The sequence below is a fragment of the Protobothrops mucrosquamatus genome, unplaced genomic scaffold (assembly GCF_001527695.2).
Source record: "Protobothrops mucrosquamatus isolate PMUCROS unplaced genomic scaffold, P.Mucros_1.0 scaffold314, whole genome shotgun sequence".
NCBI classification, from domain to species: Eukaryota; Metazoa; Chordata; class Lepidosauria; order Squamata; family Viperidae; genus Protobothrops; species Protobothrops mucrosquamatus.
Genome location: NW_015386654.1, coordinates 241,991 through 259,965, shown reverse-complemented (window position 1 = coordinate 259,965; position 17,975 = coordinate 241,991). Strand labels below are relative to the sequence as shown.

Sequence of the window (17,975 nt, the reverse complement as noted above, 5' to 3'; positions counted from 1 at the left end):
TGTTTAAGTCAGGACTAGAATTCAGTCTCCTGGTTTCTAGTCTGGTGCCTTTGATCTCTATACCAAACTGGCTCTCTACATCATGCAAATGGCTATTTGAAACAAACATTCTTGTGCTATAGTGCCAGATACATGTTGTATAGCGGCTGCAAAGTATACAGAGAAAGAAGTCACATTACAGAAATAGGTAATTGAGACTAGTAATCCAACAATCCTGTCTAACTCAATCAATCAGTGTAATACAGTAGTATGTGGGAGCGATCTTGGGGTCAAGGCAAAGAGAGCAATTTAGGGAACAATCAGATAAAAGGCAGCTGAGCCTTTAGCGGGAATGTGGATGGGATTAAAGGCTCAGAAGAATCCCTCCCCAGTTCTCTTGGACTTAAAGGGAGAGAAATATACATATAAATTTTGTTAAGATAACTTTACAGTAAAGTAACTCACTAACTCATTAACTCACTCAAATCTTATTTGACAATTGCAGTAGCTAAATCAAACCTTGTTATTTGGGGAATACTGAGTCCCTACCTACTTTATTCAGGAAGTGCCTGATAAACCATGGCCTCTTGCACTAGCAGAAAACTAGTAAGTTTTCATCAATAGCAATTATAATGAACTCTCCAATGCCGCAGAAGATGCATGGCAACCCAGAAAAGAGGGAAAGAGGAACAAGTTGAGTATATACAAATAGCATTAGGCACATCACTAATATCCAGAGCTCACAGCCACACCTGGCTGATCATAGAAAAAGACAGACTGACAAACTAAATTACAAATAGCTATAAAGTTCTTGATGTCTCTAAAGGGAGCCTTACTGCAAAACGTTTTATTTTTATTCTTGTCATATCCAATGTTTTTTTCCAAATCAGATATGAAGTATACTGGAAAATCAAACTTCACCACAGTATTTTCCACATGATTTAATTTCATTTTAATTTTTAATCTTTAAGTTTTATTGGGCTTATTTTAATGTAAGAATAGTTACCCTGCAATGTATGCAACAGCTTTGCTTTGCATGGAAATAACTTGGCTTACATATATATATGTATGTATGTATGTATGTATGTATCGTGTGTATGTTTGTGTCTGTCTATGTATGAATGTTTCTGGTTGCCATCCATTACATTTTCTCCTTGAACATTTGAATTCTCTATTCTGTGGTGGTGGCATTTTAATTACCCCCTCCCCTTATTTTTCCATCTTATTTATTTATTTATTTAAATATGAGGATGTTCCAAAGTAGGACCATGCCTCCTGAAATAAGTGTTGTGTCTGTGCCATTATTTGGATGTAAGATTCCCCTTAGATGAAATGCCGGTTTGCAGCTACCTCAGATATCAGTGTATTTCATTTATTGTAAAGTACTGTAGAATTAAATGTAAACATAGATATTTTTACTTTGATTATTGAATAATGTTTATATAATAACTAATTACGGTTCTGAAGTTTGCTACCACTGGCTTTCTCTTTGAGGACATCAATTTTCAACCAATTACAATCCTTCTTTTGTTCTATTTTTATTTGAACATTGATCTGTAACATCTGAACAATCTTGAGATATCTATTTTTGTGTAAATCCCACACTTTCTTTTCCTTTCCTGAATTTGTTTTTATGGTGTCTTGGTTTATAAAAGCTTTGGTGTTTGTGTGTATGGATGTGTTGGACTGCAAAAACTAAGCAAGTTATTTCCTGCTTACTTTCCTTTTCAGTTTTCCCTATTAGCTTTGCTTTGCTTTTTTTTTTCCACCATCAGATTTGTGGACCCACCATTCCCAGATCATTTTGTTGATCCTCCTACTGCTGCAATCAAAAACAGTCATTTCAATCCTGATTACATTTGACAATCTCTATTTTTGATTTCCATTTATTTCCAATGTTTTCCCCTATTTCCATCAAAGATGATGACGAAACAGAATCTACAGAAACATCTGTCCTGAAAAGCCATCTTGTCAATGATGTTCCTGTCCTAGCAAGTCCAGATTTGCTGTCTGAAGTCTCTGAGATGAAACAAGATTTGATAAAAATGACTGTAATTTTGACAACAGATTCTTCTGAAAAAACAGATTCTGTTAAAGTAAAAGACCTTACAAAAGCTGCTGATGAAGAGCCTGGAGAACCATTTGAAATTGTGGAAAGAGTTAAAGAAGACTTGGAAAAAGTGAATGAAATTCTAAGAAGTGGGAGCTGCCCCAAAGAAAAACCAGCTTTGCAGAGATCTGCTTCTGGAAAAAAGTTGGTGGAAGAAGATTGGGTTCTTTTAAGTGATGAAGAAATTGAAGAGGCCAAGCAAAATGTTCCTTTGGAAGTTTGTGAGCCTATTTGTGTAGAAAATAGAATAGGCAAAGGAAAATCAAAGAAAGAAACAAAAGATATGACAGGAATGGTTGATTATCTCAGTGAGGATCTAAGCCTTTATGTGTCTTTGAATGAAATGCAACCACAGACATTTCGAGAAGACATAGTAGAAGAAAGATTTGAAGCTGTTGTTGTAAGCAGAGGTTCTGAATCAGACAAAAAAGACAAAAAGATGCAAGATCAATGCAAACCTACCCTGGAAATTAAAAAACCTGTTAGAAAGAAATTAAAAGATAAATTAAATCTAAAGGTTGAAGAAACCCAAGGAAAGGATAAGCCTTTAGGGCTAAACAAATTCAGTTCAGAGGAATCTTTAGATGAAGAGCAACTATTATCTGCTGCAGAGCCTGTGAAAGATACTGCTGTGTCTCCAGTTATAGAAGAAACCCCTATTGGGTCAATTAAAGATAAAGTGAAAGCTCTTCAGAAGAGAGTAGAAGATGAACAGAAAGGACGTTCAAAGTTGCCAGTTCGACTCCAAGGAAAAGAGGGATCCGAGAAGCCTGTTACAAAACCATCGCAAACTAAAAAGATTATTTGTAAAACAAAACCTCCAGGTTCTCCCTCTTCCACAAAGACTTCAGCTTCTCCATCAGCCACAAAGATTCCATCTTCTCCAAAGACTTCTGCTGCTTCTTCCTCTCCTTCTAAACTGTCATCTCCTTCTACTAAGAAGCCAGTTGTTTCTCCTACCACAAAAAAGCCAACTCTTTCTCCCACATCAAGGAAGCCACCAGTTTCTCCCACAGTTAAAAAGCCATCAGTTTCTCCCACAGCTAAAAAGCCTCCTGTTTCTCCTACAACTAAGAAGTCTTCTGTGTCACCATCTTCCAAAACAGAAAGAATTGAAGAGACTATGTCTGTTCGTGAACTAATGAAAGCTTTCCAGTCAGGTCAAGACCCATCAAAGCATAAAGCTGGACTTTTTGAGCATAAGACTATAAAGCAGAAACAACAGGATTCAGACAAAGTGACAACTAAAAAAGGAGCTACTCAAGCAGAAAGTGAAAAGAAGCTAGCATCAACCTCTAGAGACACACATAAAAAAGACAGTCCTAAAAGCAAAAAGAACCAGGAACCTCAGACAGAGGTAGGTTTGCAATCTAAAAAAATCACACAGAGTATACCTCATATAACCTTGAAGAAAGATTTAATCACAAAATCACAGAGTGACAGCAAAAAAGAACCTCCTGTCATTGTTGAAGAAAAATCCAAAGATGTAGCCCTGATATTTGATGACCAAGGGGATACTGAGCTTCAGATTAGTCCAGACAGAAAGACATCAACTGATTTTTCTGATGTCATAAAAGAAGAGCTGGAAGACAATGATAAATACCAACAGTTGCGGCATATTTCAATCACAGAGGAAGGTGAGCTTCACTTAGATCAAGTTCTAACCAGTCCATTCAATATTACATTTCCATCAGAATATATGAAAGATGGGTATTTGCCCACACTCTCCTTGCAAAGTGGTGCTTTGGATGGCAGCTCAGAAAGTCTTAAACACGAAGGCATAGCAGATTCTCCAATTGGTAGCCTGCTTGATGGAACTCCCCAAAACAGTTCTGAGGAAAGTTATAAGCATGAGGGCTTGGCAGAAACTCCAGAAACAAGCCCCGAGAGCCTTTCATCAAAGAAAACAGAAGCTGCTGACCAGATGGAAGAAACTATATTAGCCAGTGCAGTGCAGAGAACATCAGAAACACATTCACCAAGGGGGCTTTCTCCAACAGAAAAGGAAATTACTATTTGTGACAAAGACCTAAAAGATATGACAGAAACCACAGAATCCCATTCCCATCATGTGTCAGAAGAACATTCCAAAGGCCTAGATTTTAGTTCAACTCTGATTGATAAAGATGCTCTCCATGATAAGTCATCAGTGCTGCCAGATCAAAGACATTTAACTAAATTAGCTGAACAGAATGATTCTTTTATTGAAAAAGATGAGGATACATCCTTTGAGCCATATACCATTAGCAGAGGACTAGAGCTTTCATTTCCTAGCCATGAGGGAGAAGGTCTTAGTCCAGCCGCAGATGAATCCATAGCTATAAGTCATAAAGATTCATTGGAAGCAAGCCCAGTGTTGGAAGATAATTCTTCACGTAAAACACCTGATTCACTTGAGCCTAGTCCAACCAAAGAATCTCCCTGTCGTGATTCTCTGGAAAGTAGTCCTGTAGAACAGAAATCAAAGGCTGGTTTCCTTCCAGGTCCTGGTCCAATTCAGGCTATCCCTGCTAAAGCTGAAAACTTCCCAGAACTAGCCCCTGTACGGTCTAGACTCTTACGTGATCCTGATGGAAGCGCCGAAGATGACAGTTTAGAACAAACATCTCTTTTGGAGAGCTCGGGAAAAAGTCCTCTTTCACCTGAGACTCCTAGCTCTGAAGAAATTAGTTATGAAATCACACCAAAAATAACTGAATCACAGATTCTTGCAAATATACCCAAGTCCGCAGTAATTCCTGAGGTTAATGAAGAGCCAGAAGATGATTCAGAAGATGAACCAAAGAAAAGATTCACTCCAGAAGAGGAGATGTTTAAAATGGTGGCCAAAATTAAGATGTTTGACGAGCTGGAACAGGAAGCAAAACAGAAGAGGGACTATAGAAAGGATTTCAAACAAGATGATATGATTTCAGTTTCTGATTTGGAAAATGCTTCCGAAACTGAAAGGTTGTCTTCAACAACTCTAGAAGATAATACTTTATCTACAGTAGTGACTTCTGGAGTTGTATCTAGAAAGAGCTCTTCGTCCTCAGAAAGTGAGCCAGAATTAACAAAGCTGAAAAAAGAAGCTGATTCTGGGCTGTTAATGGAACCTACAATGAGACTGCAACCTTCTTCATCTCATCTTTCTATCATGGATTCCAGTTCCAGTCCTGAAGAGACAGGATTTCAGCCTATTGAGTCTAAGCAGCAAGCATTTAGTACTGAGGAGGATAACACAGAATCTGATAAACCAACTGAGGAAACCAAAATGTCGTGTGATACTTCACTTGCTTCTGATGCCAGCATCATAGCACAGGCTAGCGAATCAAAGTGTGACACAGATGAGAGTGACACAGTTAGCCCTAATGGCCCTATGATGCCACCTGAGGAATCTTTCTACCATTCTGCTGATGATGATGCTCAAAAAATAACTGAGTTATATGAAACTTCAGTGGCATCATACCAGCAGGATGATTCTTTAAAAGATAATGTAGTATCTGAAGGGGTGCTACCAAATGATTTAATTACTATGGGAGGAACTTCAGAGGGCTCCTGTATACCTGGGACTTCTCATTGCTGTGTTTCACAAAATAATGTATTGGCTACTAATGTTTCACCTGATCACTCCCCTTTGGCTGGAACAGATCACAGGTTAGAGATGACAGACAGGGCTTTTTCTAGCGTAGAGCATGCCATAAAATACTCACCTCCAACAACCCCAAAAAGTATGTATGAAAGTGATATAGAAGAATTTGGCAAAAGTAGTGCTTTGCCTATAACAAGCCCTTATGAAAATGTCCCTTCACAACATTTTTTTACTAATGATGAAATTAGTCCAGAAACTGATTTAAAAACAAGAATAGATCAGTCACCTGAGGAAGATTATTCTGATAAAGAAAAAAATAAAATGGCTGAAGATACAAGAATGAATTCTCTTTATAGAACACTATCAGAAGGTTCTGAAGTTCAGGTCCCAGAAAGTGGCTGTATGGAGATAGTATCCAAGGAAATGGACGATTTTCAGAAAAGACCAGCTTCAGAATCTTCAGCATCAGCCTCTACATCACTAGATGAAACTGCTCTACAAGGTATCAGGGATGAAGCTGAAAAAATAATTAGCCAAGTAATTATAACTAGGACAGATGTGGATTCTGACAAGTGGAGTCAAATTCGTGAAGATGATGATGCTTTTGAGGCTAGGGTGAAGGAGGAAGAACAAAAAATATTTGGCTTAATGGTAGACAGGAGGTCACAAGGCACCACACCTGATACAACACCAGCCAGAACACCTACTGAAGATGGGACTCCTTCCAGTGAACCAAATCCGTTCCTTTTCCAGGAAGGAAAATTATTTGAAATGACAAGGAGTGGTGCCATTGATATGACTAAAAGGAATTATTCTGATGAAAGCTTAGACTTTTTCCAGATGGGAGAGACATCTCAGGAAGAAGTGTCATTATCTGAAGAAATGAGAGAAGCCGAAGGCCTAGAATGCTTCCCTGAGGAACAATCTTTGATTTCCATTGCATCTTCTGAATTTAATAAAACAGAAACAGCTATGAGAAGTTCCCTTATATCTGTATCAGAGGATGAGGCCACTGCTTTATATAGTACAAAAGAAGATGTTAAATCTAGAATTCCTATTAAAATGGGTATTTCAGCCTCTTCAAAATCACCAAAGAAAGAAACAACAGCTTCTGATCATGACCTCCCCTCTAGTGATACATTTGATAGCTCCCAGATGCCTTGTCCTAGCTCTCCTGAGCAGACAGTGATTGATGTACACTTAAATTTTTCCACAATCACTAGGTCTGTTTGTGTTGAAAAAGAAGATGATTCCCCAGATTCCTCCCCAGAGGAGCAGAAATCTGTGATTGAAATCCCCACAGCTGCTATGGAGACTGTGCCTTCTATTGAAAGCAAATCCAAAATCCCCATTAGGACTGCTCCAGCTACATTTCCATCATCAGATAAGTCAGAAGCTGATAGCCTTCCTTCAGTTGACTTCACAGACAATCTGGAAGAACCACAGGATGATGCTTCTAAACCAAAATCTAAAATTCCAATTAAGGCATTTTTTCAAAGAGGTGAGCAAGAATCATCAGAGACAGAAACACCTGCCTGGCAGTCAGAATCATCTACAGTCCCTGATGTAACCTGCAAAGTACCTATGAAACAAGACATTAGGAGCAAATCTGAATCTGATGCCAGTGCCTCCATAGACTCAAAAGCTAAGCTTTCGGTCAAAGCTAGAAGTTACACTGAGGCAGAAGCAGAGACCAGAGACAGGGTGGGTGAGATGAAGCTTGAACTAGAATCAGATGAGTTGATGACTGCCCGACCAAAGATATTTTCTTCACGATTACCTGTTAAGAGCAGAAGTGCCTCAGCTTCCCGAAATGCTGTTAGTCCCTCAAAAGAAAGTAAGGAACATTTTTTTGACCTTTACAAAAACTCTATAGAATTCTTTGAGGAGATTAGCGATGAAGCTTCCAAGTTAGTCGATAGACTTACACAATCAGAGAGAGAACAAGAATTAGTTTCAGATGATGAAAGTAGTAGTGCCCTAGAAGTTTCAGTTATTGAAAATGTGCCATCCATTGAAACCCAGCAGTCACTTGCCGAGGACATCTTTGACACCAGGCCCATTTGGGATGAGTCTATTGAGACTCTGATTGAACGTATTCCTGATGAAAATGTCCCTGATCATGTTGAAGGTATTTGCCAGCCACTGGGTTCCCTTTGCTACGCATGTCATAAATCACAAGGTTTTGCTTGTTGTTTCTTCTCTTTTACTTCTTGCCCTGCTTTTGGTGTGTGGTTTGTGTGTTGTTTTTAAAAGCTTCCTATATTTATTAATGTGCTTTGTGTGAGCTCCATTTGTTTTGTGTTTTTTATGTATTTTACTGTCTCTGAAACAATCTCAAGATTGCACAATGCAAATGTTCATGGAAAGCATAAATATAACAAAATAAGCTTTCTTGTGTGAAAAACACACACTTGTCTAATGTTGTTTTAACACTAATAAACTTATAACATTATCTCACTTGTAGTACAGCTGACCAATGCAAGTTTTAGTTTTTGATTTTTCATCACTCTGCTTGAATCTTTTTAATGAAATATTTTTGACACAGAAAAAGACAGGTAAGATTACTATAATTCTGGATATGTAGATCCATTTATCAAAGTTATCAGAAGCTAGAAACATATCGAACTTTGCTTCCATAATTAACTGAAGGCTATTTTCAAATACTGAATATATGGATTCAGTCCTCTAAAATTTAGAGAGGAATGTTCATGTATATTTTTTTCTTAAGAATCCATTCCTACAGTAGTGCTGTAGAGTACTAAGGAAAAATGATAGTGGGATTCTGAATATATTTCCTAATAGATTTTTTGAAGATCTAAAATGTATCTATGGGAAAACAAAAACTCAAACTCTGCTGATATTGCCTTGGCTTTTGGATATATCTATTTTTCCTGCTGCTTTTATGCATATTTTCTCCAAACAAGTTTGTGCTTGCTTTTCCATGCCTACTTTTGTGAAGAAGAAAAAAAATGAGGAGAAAAAAGATGAAATGTTGAGATAAATATATGATTTAATATATCATCCTGACATAATAATTCATAATTGGTTTTAACTGTTTGCAGTTATGTGGCTTAAAATGTAGTTCAGTGTTTGAGAAGAAGACACAGAGCCTGATTCTAGAGACCACAAATATGCATTTAATTTGTTAATGACCAAAGTAGCATGGAAAAATTAAATCTCTGCCCCAGCAAAATATTTAATGTCCCTTTGTTTTGTTTTGTTTAAAATAGATGGGAACTTACATAAAATTTAGGACAGTGTTTCCAATAACATATTAATGCATATCTTTGAAAAAAAATTCTTAATGAATGCTGAAGAATAGAATATTTTAAATCTAGTCATATATTGAAGCTTTTAATTAATTTAAAACAGCCACTGTTCTAAAAACACTGGCCTATTTTATGGAGACTCCTTTTATTTTTAAAAAATATTTTCCTACAAATAAACAACTGTCCTATTAATCTTATTTTAGAACAACAAGGTGATCAGGAAAGAATAGAAGAAAGACTAGCACATATTGCTGATCATCTTGGATTCAGCTGGACAGGTAAAGTATAATCTAGGAGAGATCACAGTTGTTAATTTGTGTTCTTGCCAGAAACAAGTTTTCACATGTTTGCTTATTCCATACCACCCGGTACTTTCTAATTTTTTTGAGTACAACTTCCAGAATCATTGAACATGCTGACTGAACAGTTATAATTCAAGAAGGCTAATAGCAATCTAGTCCCTCTCTTGATTTTAACTCTTCTCTTCAGTAAAATGTGCTGAAGATTTAATGCTATTAGCATGGCGCAGATTTAATTGGTATATCTACTGATGCTTTCTTGCTATATAAATATGATATGCACACATGGTTATAAGACTGGGTTCTAAAATAAATATGTACTAAAATAATATTATTACTAAATAAATTATCTAAAATAAATATGTACTAAAATAAATATTATTACTAACGATCTTTGCTGACTCACAGTGGTTCACAAAATGCCAAAATACTATAAAATGCCCATAGTAAATTAAAAATCACCATGTGTTCATTTAAAAACACCTGAGAACATCAGTATTTTTAAATAAATAAATGAAAATCTAAATAACGAAATGTATCATTTCCTAAGAACTTTCTGGAAAAGCTTAATATTTAGTAATTCCCCAAAAGCCATTGCCAAGATCAGGCTAACATGTCCCTCATCATCCTTGTGTGAGGAATGCGGATAGTTTTAAAAATTTGATAAACAAACAAAAAAATGAGGGAAAAATAGCATTTTCTGATTTCTCACACAAACACCACTTCACAAAATTGGGCTACCGTAATCCAGTGCAAAATTGGACTACTGTAATGCAGCATAAATATAATCTATATTTTTATTGTTAGAATAAAAAGAAAAGGCACAGAGAAGATAACAATTCTAATAACAAATCTTTCTTCTTGAGATGTACTAAATGTGAATGATCTGTTTTGCTGATAGAAGACCAGATGATCTATGTACTTAAGGAGTAATGCAGATGCATTATTGTTGCTTTGAATTAATGTTAATAGAAACTGGGTTGTATTTTTTAAAAAATACTCAAATGAAGTTTGAACACATGTGTAAGTTTTCCATAAAAACAATAGAATACTAGTCCCATAAGAAAGCAGAATTCATAAAAGTCCAAGAACAAGAGATAGCAACTTTTTTACAACTTTGTACTCTATTGTTTTTATCATTTTTACAGGGAGCATGGAGATAATGCAATGATATTCCCAGAAGAAAATTGTTGTGCAATTTATCTAGATTTAAAATGCTGAAGATATTTTAAAAATACATTAAAAGTAGATGCATTAAACTTATTGAAGTCTCAATGCACCTCTTGAATTGCACACCCATATAATTAGCAATTTGCTCACAAAATTTGATGACTGTAGAATAGGACCCCAGGAGAATGAAAAAGAGGGGTAGAAAGAGTGCGCCTCCTGATCCTGACGCTACTGAGAATTCTTCAATTAAATAAACATTATGGTAATAGCAAATGCAGTGTAGTGATTATAACTGACTGCAACTGTAAAAGTTATAGTTCAAGTATAATCTTAACAATGTTCCTTATATATACGGTAAAGAAAAATATTGTCTACAATTTTCACAGAGCTGTTAAATATTAACAGAACTACCTGTGTACCTGAATATATAATATATATACCATGTTTCCCTGAAAATAAGACCGGGTCTTATTATTATTATTATTTTGCCTCCAAAAGAGGCACCAGGTCTTATTTTCAGGGGATGTCTTACTCATCCCCAGCACTAACAGCCCCGCCTAGCCGGTCCACTTCTTTTGGGGGCGAAGGAGCAGCTTCATTCTGCACTGCATTCTGGTCTGCATTTTGCAGTCAGGCTTTTCTGGAAGGCCTATGTAGCCACATACCGAGCTATGGATTCAAGCCATAGCTTGGTCTTTGGCTGCAGAGGTCTTGCAGAACTGACCTATGGATTGAATCCATACTTCGGTTCTTGGCTGCAAAGGCCTTCCGGAAAGGCCTGTGACTATAAAATGCAGGCCTGGCTGCAGAAGACACTGCAAAAAAAGTGAGCTGGCGAGGAGAGTCCTGGCTGCAAGCTAAATGGGTGCGGGCGCATGGGGCAGATCCACACCCCTACCCCCGCTGTAGCTTGATTTTTAAGTGTGTGCCTCGCCCCAAAACTAGGGCTTGTTTTTGGGATAGGGTTTATATTAGGCTCACCTCCAAAAATCAAGCTAGGGCTTATTTTCAGGGGAACACGGTATATTAGGGTTTATTCTAAGGTGAATATAGAATTATAATCTAATAGTAACAATAAGTGATATTTATAAAGAATTGCAACTGGTCAAAATTATTTGAATACTTTGTGCTTACAGAGCTAGCAAGAGAACTGGATTTCACTGAAGAACAAATTCATCAAATTCGAATTGAGAATCCTAATTCCCTTCAGGATCAGAGTCACGCTTTACTGAAATATTGGCTGGAAAGAGATGAAAAACATGCCACTGGTATATTTGTTTTAGCAGTTACCATCCCTCACACCTTTTCCTTTCTGATAGCCAAGTGCAATGTACATAAGAGAATGCAAATGTCATACAAAACCAAAACAATATAAAGATCTTACATACACATAAGGACACCTATACTACTGTATATATGGACTTCTATAGATGATAATTCTCTGTGATCTAATCTCCTATCTGTAAACGTAGCTACACAGTTGAGACCAGTCTACAGCACTGATGAAAAGGACTTCTAATGTTTCTTTTTTCTATGTCTTCAATAATATAGAACTGTTTATATCCCAATGATATATAAACTAACATGCTCATATTCTGTTTATATGCTTTTCTTGGAGGACATGTAATAACTTGAAGGTAGTATGGTTTTAAACTAAAAATGATTCAAATAGAGAAGGGTAAATTTACTTTCCTGTGGTATTGTCACTTTCAGAGCAACTGTATCTGCATAATTTCCAGGTAAATCCTGTGTATTCTCCAGGACATCCTGTATTTGTACATACTCAAAAGAATGAGACAGCTCTATGAATAGACATGTCTTTCCTTGCTAATATGGTTGCCAAACATTAATAGCACTCCTCCAGTATTTTTTTCTGAGAGGTAGATAATATATAGAGGATAGAACTCTTTCATAAAATTATCCATTTTCTTCCTTTTTAATTTATAATGTATTTAGCTAATTTATATACTGTAGCTACCCATCTCACATTCGTGATGCAGGGCAGCTTATAAATAAAACATAAACAGTACTAGTACTGTTATTAGCTACTTTACCCCAAGAAATAATTTCATTTAAGCAACCAAGATAATTACTATCTGTCTGTTATTATGTTCAAGTAATCTACATTTAGTGCCCACAATTGGGGCTGGCAATTCTATCATTAACTGAAGAGGTTGCTAAGTGAAATTGTGACTATGCTTATGATGTCACTTCAGTTTTCCTTTACAGATCTGAAAAGATTGTAAACATTTTTTATCACCATCATAACTGCAAACAGTTGCTAAACAAGGCAGTCACTAATCAAGGGCTACCTATATTGCTATAGACTCCTAGTTAAGTACTTACTATTGGAATGAAGAGACATTCCACTAATAGTGCAACTTTGGGGCTGCTTTTCACAGAAGTGTAGATAACTTGTACAAAGCTACCACATGGTCACCCTTTTCATATATCTGAATATATTTAGTGGGCAATTGTTACTTGGAAGATTGTTTTTAAAGCCATTTCAGGAGGCAATTCATATTCCTCCCCAGGAATATAATCAATCATATATAAGTGTGAGTATCAGGACAACTAGAGAGATCAAAAAGAAAGAAAAATAAATAACCACTGTTTTTCAAGTGATTAGAGACACAGTCTTACACTCTACCCTCCTATTGGCTGACTTCACAGCAGTTATCCCAAAACTGAGTAGATGACATTCTTCGTATGTACAGATTGTTAAAAATAAATGCTGTCTCTTCCATAACACAGATTCAGGTCTCACAGAGTGTCTTAAAAAAATTAATCGAATGGATATTGTTCATCTAATGGAAAGTAGCATGGAAATGTCCCGAGATCATGGCCGCACCTATGCAGAAATTGAACAGACGATGGTACTGGATCACAGTGAAGGTGAGAATATGCTTACACAGGCATGGTTACTATTCAATAACTGATGGTTATGAAATAATACCCATCAGCTATCACTGAGATAACTACCAGTGATTCTATACCATGGAGTGCATTCCTATCAGTTCATATAGTAATAAATATAGTGCTTTCCAACACTGTAGTAGTGATAATCAGAAGTGAATCATCCTATATTATATCACTGAATATAGAGAGATCAATAGTAGATGATCTTCAATATCTTCAAAAGAATCCAGTTTAGCAGAGAAGAAGACAAAAACAACTCACTATCCTTCCTGGACACTCTGATCACCAGAGACCGTGATGGCAAACTAGAAACACAAGTGTACTGAAAAACCCCATACCAATAAGTGCTCCACTACCAAAGCAATATAATCCAACGTCCCACAAGAGAAGCTGCGTAAGAACTTTATTTAGACAAGGACAAACTCACTGCAGCAATCTGAACAGCAGAAAAAGGAAATAAAGCCATCTATACAATGTCTTCTAATAAAATGAGTATCCATGCAACTTTAAGAAAAAGTGCCTGACCATTCAAACCAATATAGCACAAACAATACAAACTGTAAAAAGCATAACACTGCCAGAACATCTCAGAAACCATTAACAGACTACTAAAACCATATGAAATCATGTAGGACACAAGCCAACTAAAGCCTTCCAAAACATCCTAAGTAAACCAAAAAACCCATATCCCCAAGATGAAAAAATAGGAGTCATCTACAACAGGGGTCCCCAACCTATGGGCCACAGCCCACTACTGGGCTGTGCCCCATTGGCCACCAGGCCATGTGAGTGGCTGGCCGATGTGTGCATGTACACACAGCCCCACTCACACGAGCGTCGCCGTCAGTGTTGCAGGTGTTTGCAGCCCCACTCATGCGAGTGCTCACGGCCCCACTCATGCGAGCAATGGGTGTTCATGCATGCGCACATGTGCATGTATGCATTCACTCCCCCACAAAACCATCCCTTCTTTCCCCTCCCATGCTTCAGGCCACCAATCCCGAAAGGTTGGAGAACTCTGATCTACAACATATAGTGTAATGACTGCAACAGCCACTACATAGCACAAACAGGAAGAAGACTGCCAGAACACATCCATGAACACCAACTAGCAGTTAGAAGACATGATTAAAAACTCTTTAATTTTACAACATATGTACAAACTTAATTATAGTTTCAGTTGGGAAAATCTGACCATCCTAGACCTTAGACCAAACCAAGTCCAAAAACACTAGAGAATTTCTAGAAGCCTGGCATTCTGAAAAATTAGCCATCAATAGCCTTATAGATGGAAACAATGTCTACATATTTGTGAAAGAGACAATAAACAAGCTAAAAAGGGAACAAAAAGACCAAAACACTCCCCCACATGAGCAATCAGCACCCAGATGAGCACAGATTAACTCCCAAGATTAACATCAGCCCAACAGTCAAGAAGTAAACAATATCCCAATCAAGCAACTTTCAAACAAGCTAACAGTAAACAACCCAGCCAAAGAACTCCAAGACCACTCCCACCAACAGTGACAGGGCAAGCCACTAGAATATAAATTGAGAGCAAACCCCACTCTTTACTAGTACTGATGATGTTACTTAGTTTGGGTAATGAAACATCTGAAAGAAAACAATCAAGCTTAGCACTAAGGACCCCTCACTTCAATCCTAAACTACAAATACCTTCCTTTATTGAAAGTTTGACTATATGGAGTTTTATAGATAGGTTTCGTAGAAATCACTAATAAGTTCTTATATTTAAACATGTGGCATGGCTATTTATGTTAAATATAGCAAACTTTTAATTTATATTTTGAAACTGCTTAGTTGCTTGTTATATGGTCTTTTAGCATGAAACCTTTGCTGCAGATCACATCACTACAAATCTGCATCTAGATAGTAGTTACTTCATTTATAAAGATTAAATTATTGTTGTTTTACTTTGTCTTCAGGATTCTCTGCACTTCATGAAGATCTATGCAGCACAAAAGATAAAAAAGAGGAAGAATATTCCTTTTCTAAAGACAGTGAGCCATCAGATCATCCTCCCCTTGTTTCAGAAGAAGACCTTTCTCTCAGTTGTTCACCCTTGCATGAAGGCACATCTAAGGCTGAGGCAGAAGTATCTGTGGTAGAACTACTACACCAAATACAGAAAGATCATGTGAAAGCTGAATTCTCAGGGAAGCCTCATGAACTGACAGAAGATTCACCTACTATACAGGAATATGTGTAAGAATTCTACAGTAGGGTGACGTATATAGCAATAGGAAATATTTATTGTGTAGAGATCATGTTTCATAAGCAAGGAACAAATACAATTTTTGCAAGACTAGAAATTCAATGAAAAAATCAACTAAATTTCTAAAATTTTACGGTAAAGCAAATATATGACCAACATATCATTTTAAAATATTCTTGGACTTATTAATTTAAATAAAAATAGATTATTGAATTATCTACAATAAGGTTTCATTATTGTTTCTAAAGATTTGTCATACTTCTGAGCATGTTTTTAGTATGGCAAAATATTGACTGGGTTAGAGAATGGTTTGGTTTGGTTTTTTTAATGAAGCTCAGTTTATGGTAAGATCAGCCAAGGTTCTCTGGATACTGAATTACTGGGTGAAATTTTCATTGAGGAGCAGGCATTGCTTCCATGAGAGGAATGTCAATCAGTAAGAGGCCAAAGATTCCCAAAGTGGGTAATCCTTGAGCTTGCCTACTCCTATTCCTGGAAATAAACAGGTTCTCAACCTTTTCTTCACACAGCCCCTCTTTAAATACCTTTTGTGGCCACAGACCTCCAAGACTTAATTCAAGATTTAAATCATAATATTTCTTCAAGCCTTCATGGATACCCTGTGATGACCCCCTCCCCCCCCCAGGTTCCACGGACTACAGGTTGAGGACCACTGAGTTAGAATAAGAGCACTTATGTAATATTAGTCTGAATTAAATAATCACAAAGAGACAATTATTATGACACACATGATAGACTGGAAAGAAAACCATTAATTCTATTCCATTCTTTCTTCTGTTATCCTATGGTTGCAACAGAATAAACTGAATGGAGGCAGTGAAATTGCTGGCAAGAATTCAGGAAGGCCAAATATCTTTTTTTAAAGAGGGAGGAAATTGAAGGACTCTTTTCTATCAGAAAGTCCCACCATTTGTAATCAAAATAAATCATAAGGGAGTACTGGAAAGCTAGACTGGTTTGGTTTAACACAACTGTCTATACAAAATATTTTTAGATGCCATTTTCTTGTCTGATGATTCCCAGTTTACTTAAAAATAAGTTGTAATATATTTCCAAAGTAATAGAAGAACTTGTACAATATTAGATTTGTAATCATGACAATCAGTATTGAATTCTCTTTTGTATTCTCACTCAACTGTATCCTGATTTATTCATTTCAGAATGTTACTTGCCACTTTTCAAAACCAAGCCAAGTGGCTTTATAATAAATCTTATTCCTCAGAGACAGGCTAGAAGAACTAATCATCTGTTTCCTCCAATCTTTATTAACAGTATCACAACTTCTGGAGCAGATTTGACACAAGTGCCCCAAAGTGTGAAAACAGCCAGCATTACCAGTGACAAGTCTGGGGATTCCACCCCAGGATGTGAAGACCTTGAAAGGCCACCATTTCATACTTCAGCATCTAGTGATCGAACTGATTCCCCCATTGTGGAAGAACCTGAAGACCATCACTTTCGGCAAGAAGATACACATCCAAGGAAAAACAGCCTGGTAATTGTTGAAACCACTGATGAACAGCCTGAAGAATTAGAAAGACATGAAGAAGAATTGTTAGAAAAAGTAAGTTGTAACACTAATATGATTCATGAAGTAGTGCCCTTTGAAGAATTTATGAAGAAGAAAATCTTTAATATAATCTTATTTAATACTTGGAACAATACACACAGATAATAAGAAACAGATGTTCAGACACTGTAGATTAAAAGACAGTTCTAGGAAAAGAAAATTGAAAGACAAATGCACTGAAAAATGTGTAAAGCAGTAACACAGAAATAAAGAGAAGGAATTATAACTAAAAATATGCTATCAGCTGAATAAGAACAGAATACACCTGAGCTGAAAAATATGAAATGGATGTAAGAAGAATTCTTGAAAGAAAAAAGTTAGCAAGATTAAGATACAATGTTTTTGTACTATATGGAAAGAAAAGAGGCAAGAAATATTTTGAAAGTTTTTCCAAACGTGCACATTTGCAGCAAAATAAGAATTCATTGAAATTGCACACTTTTCATGCTTTAATTCCTACAAAGAATGTGTTAGGAATTAGATTGTGAATGAAAATGCACTTTTGTCCCATGGCAATTGGGAATTGTCAAAACCTTTCATTAAAAAAAAAAATCAGTTAAATCAGAAAATAATAGAGCTGCACACTTTTTTCCAAAGAAGTGTTTGGGAACATTTAGGAGCATGCATGGAATAGCTTCTTTAAATGGAAAAGCAGCTTTATCCAGGTTTGTATGGATGCTTCAAAAGTTATCCTTGACCATGCACAACAATTTCACTCACTGGAAAACAATGAAATGAAGAGGCACAAATACAGGTAGTAATTGACTTACAACAGTTTGTTTAGTGACTCTTTGAAGTTACAGCGGCACTGAAAAAAGTAACTTATCA

At 36.5% G+C, this 17,975-nt stretch overlaps 1 protein-coding gene across 1 annotated transcript in view; it reads left to right on the top strand.

Moving 5' to 3' along the window:
- ANK2 (ankyrin 2) overlaps positions 1 to 17,975 on the top strand; it is a 133,517-nt gene that overhangs the window by 102,112 nt on the left and 13,430 nt on the right. Inside the window, exons 35-39 of the mRNA XM_029283988.1 lie at positions 9,136 to 9,210; positions 11,538 to 11,669; positions 13,156 to 13,296; positions 15,267 to 15,546; positions 16,850 to 17,141. Of these exons, the coding sequence (XP_029139821.1) occupies positions 9,136 to 9,210; positions 11,538 to 11,669; positions 13,156 to 13,296; positions 15,267 to 15,546; positions 16,850 to 17,141 (920 nt within the window). The remainder of the gene's footprint in view (positions 1 to 9,135; positions 9,211 to 11,537; positions 11,670 to 13,155; positions 13,297 to 15,266; positions 15,547 to 16,849; positions 17,142 to 17,975) is intronic.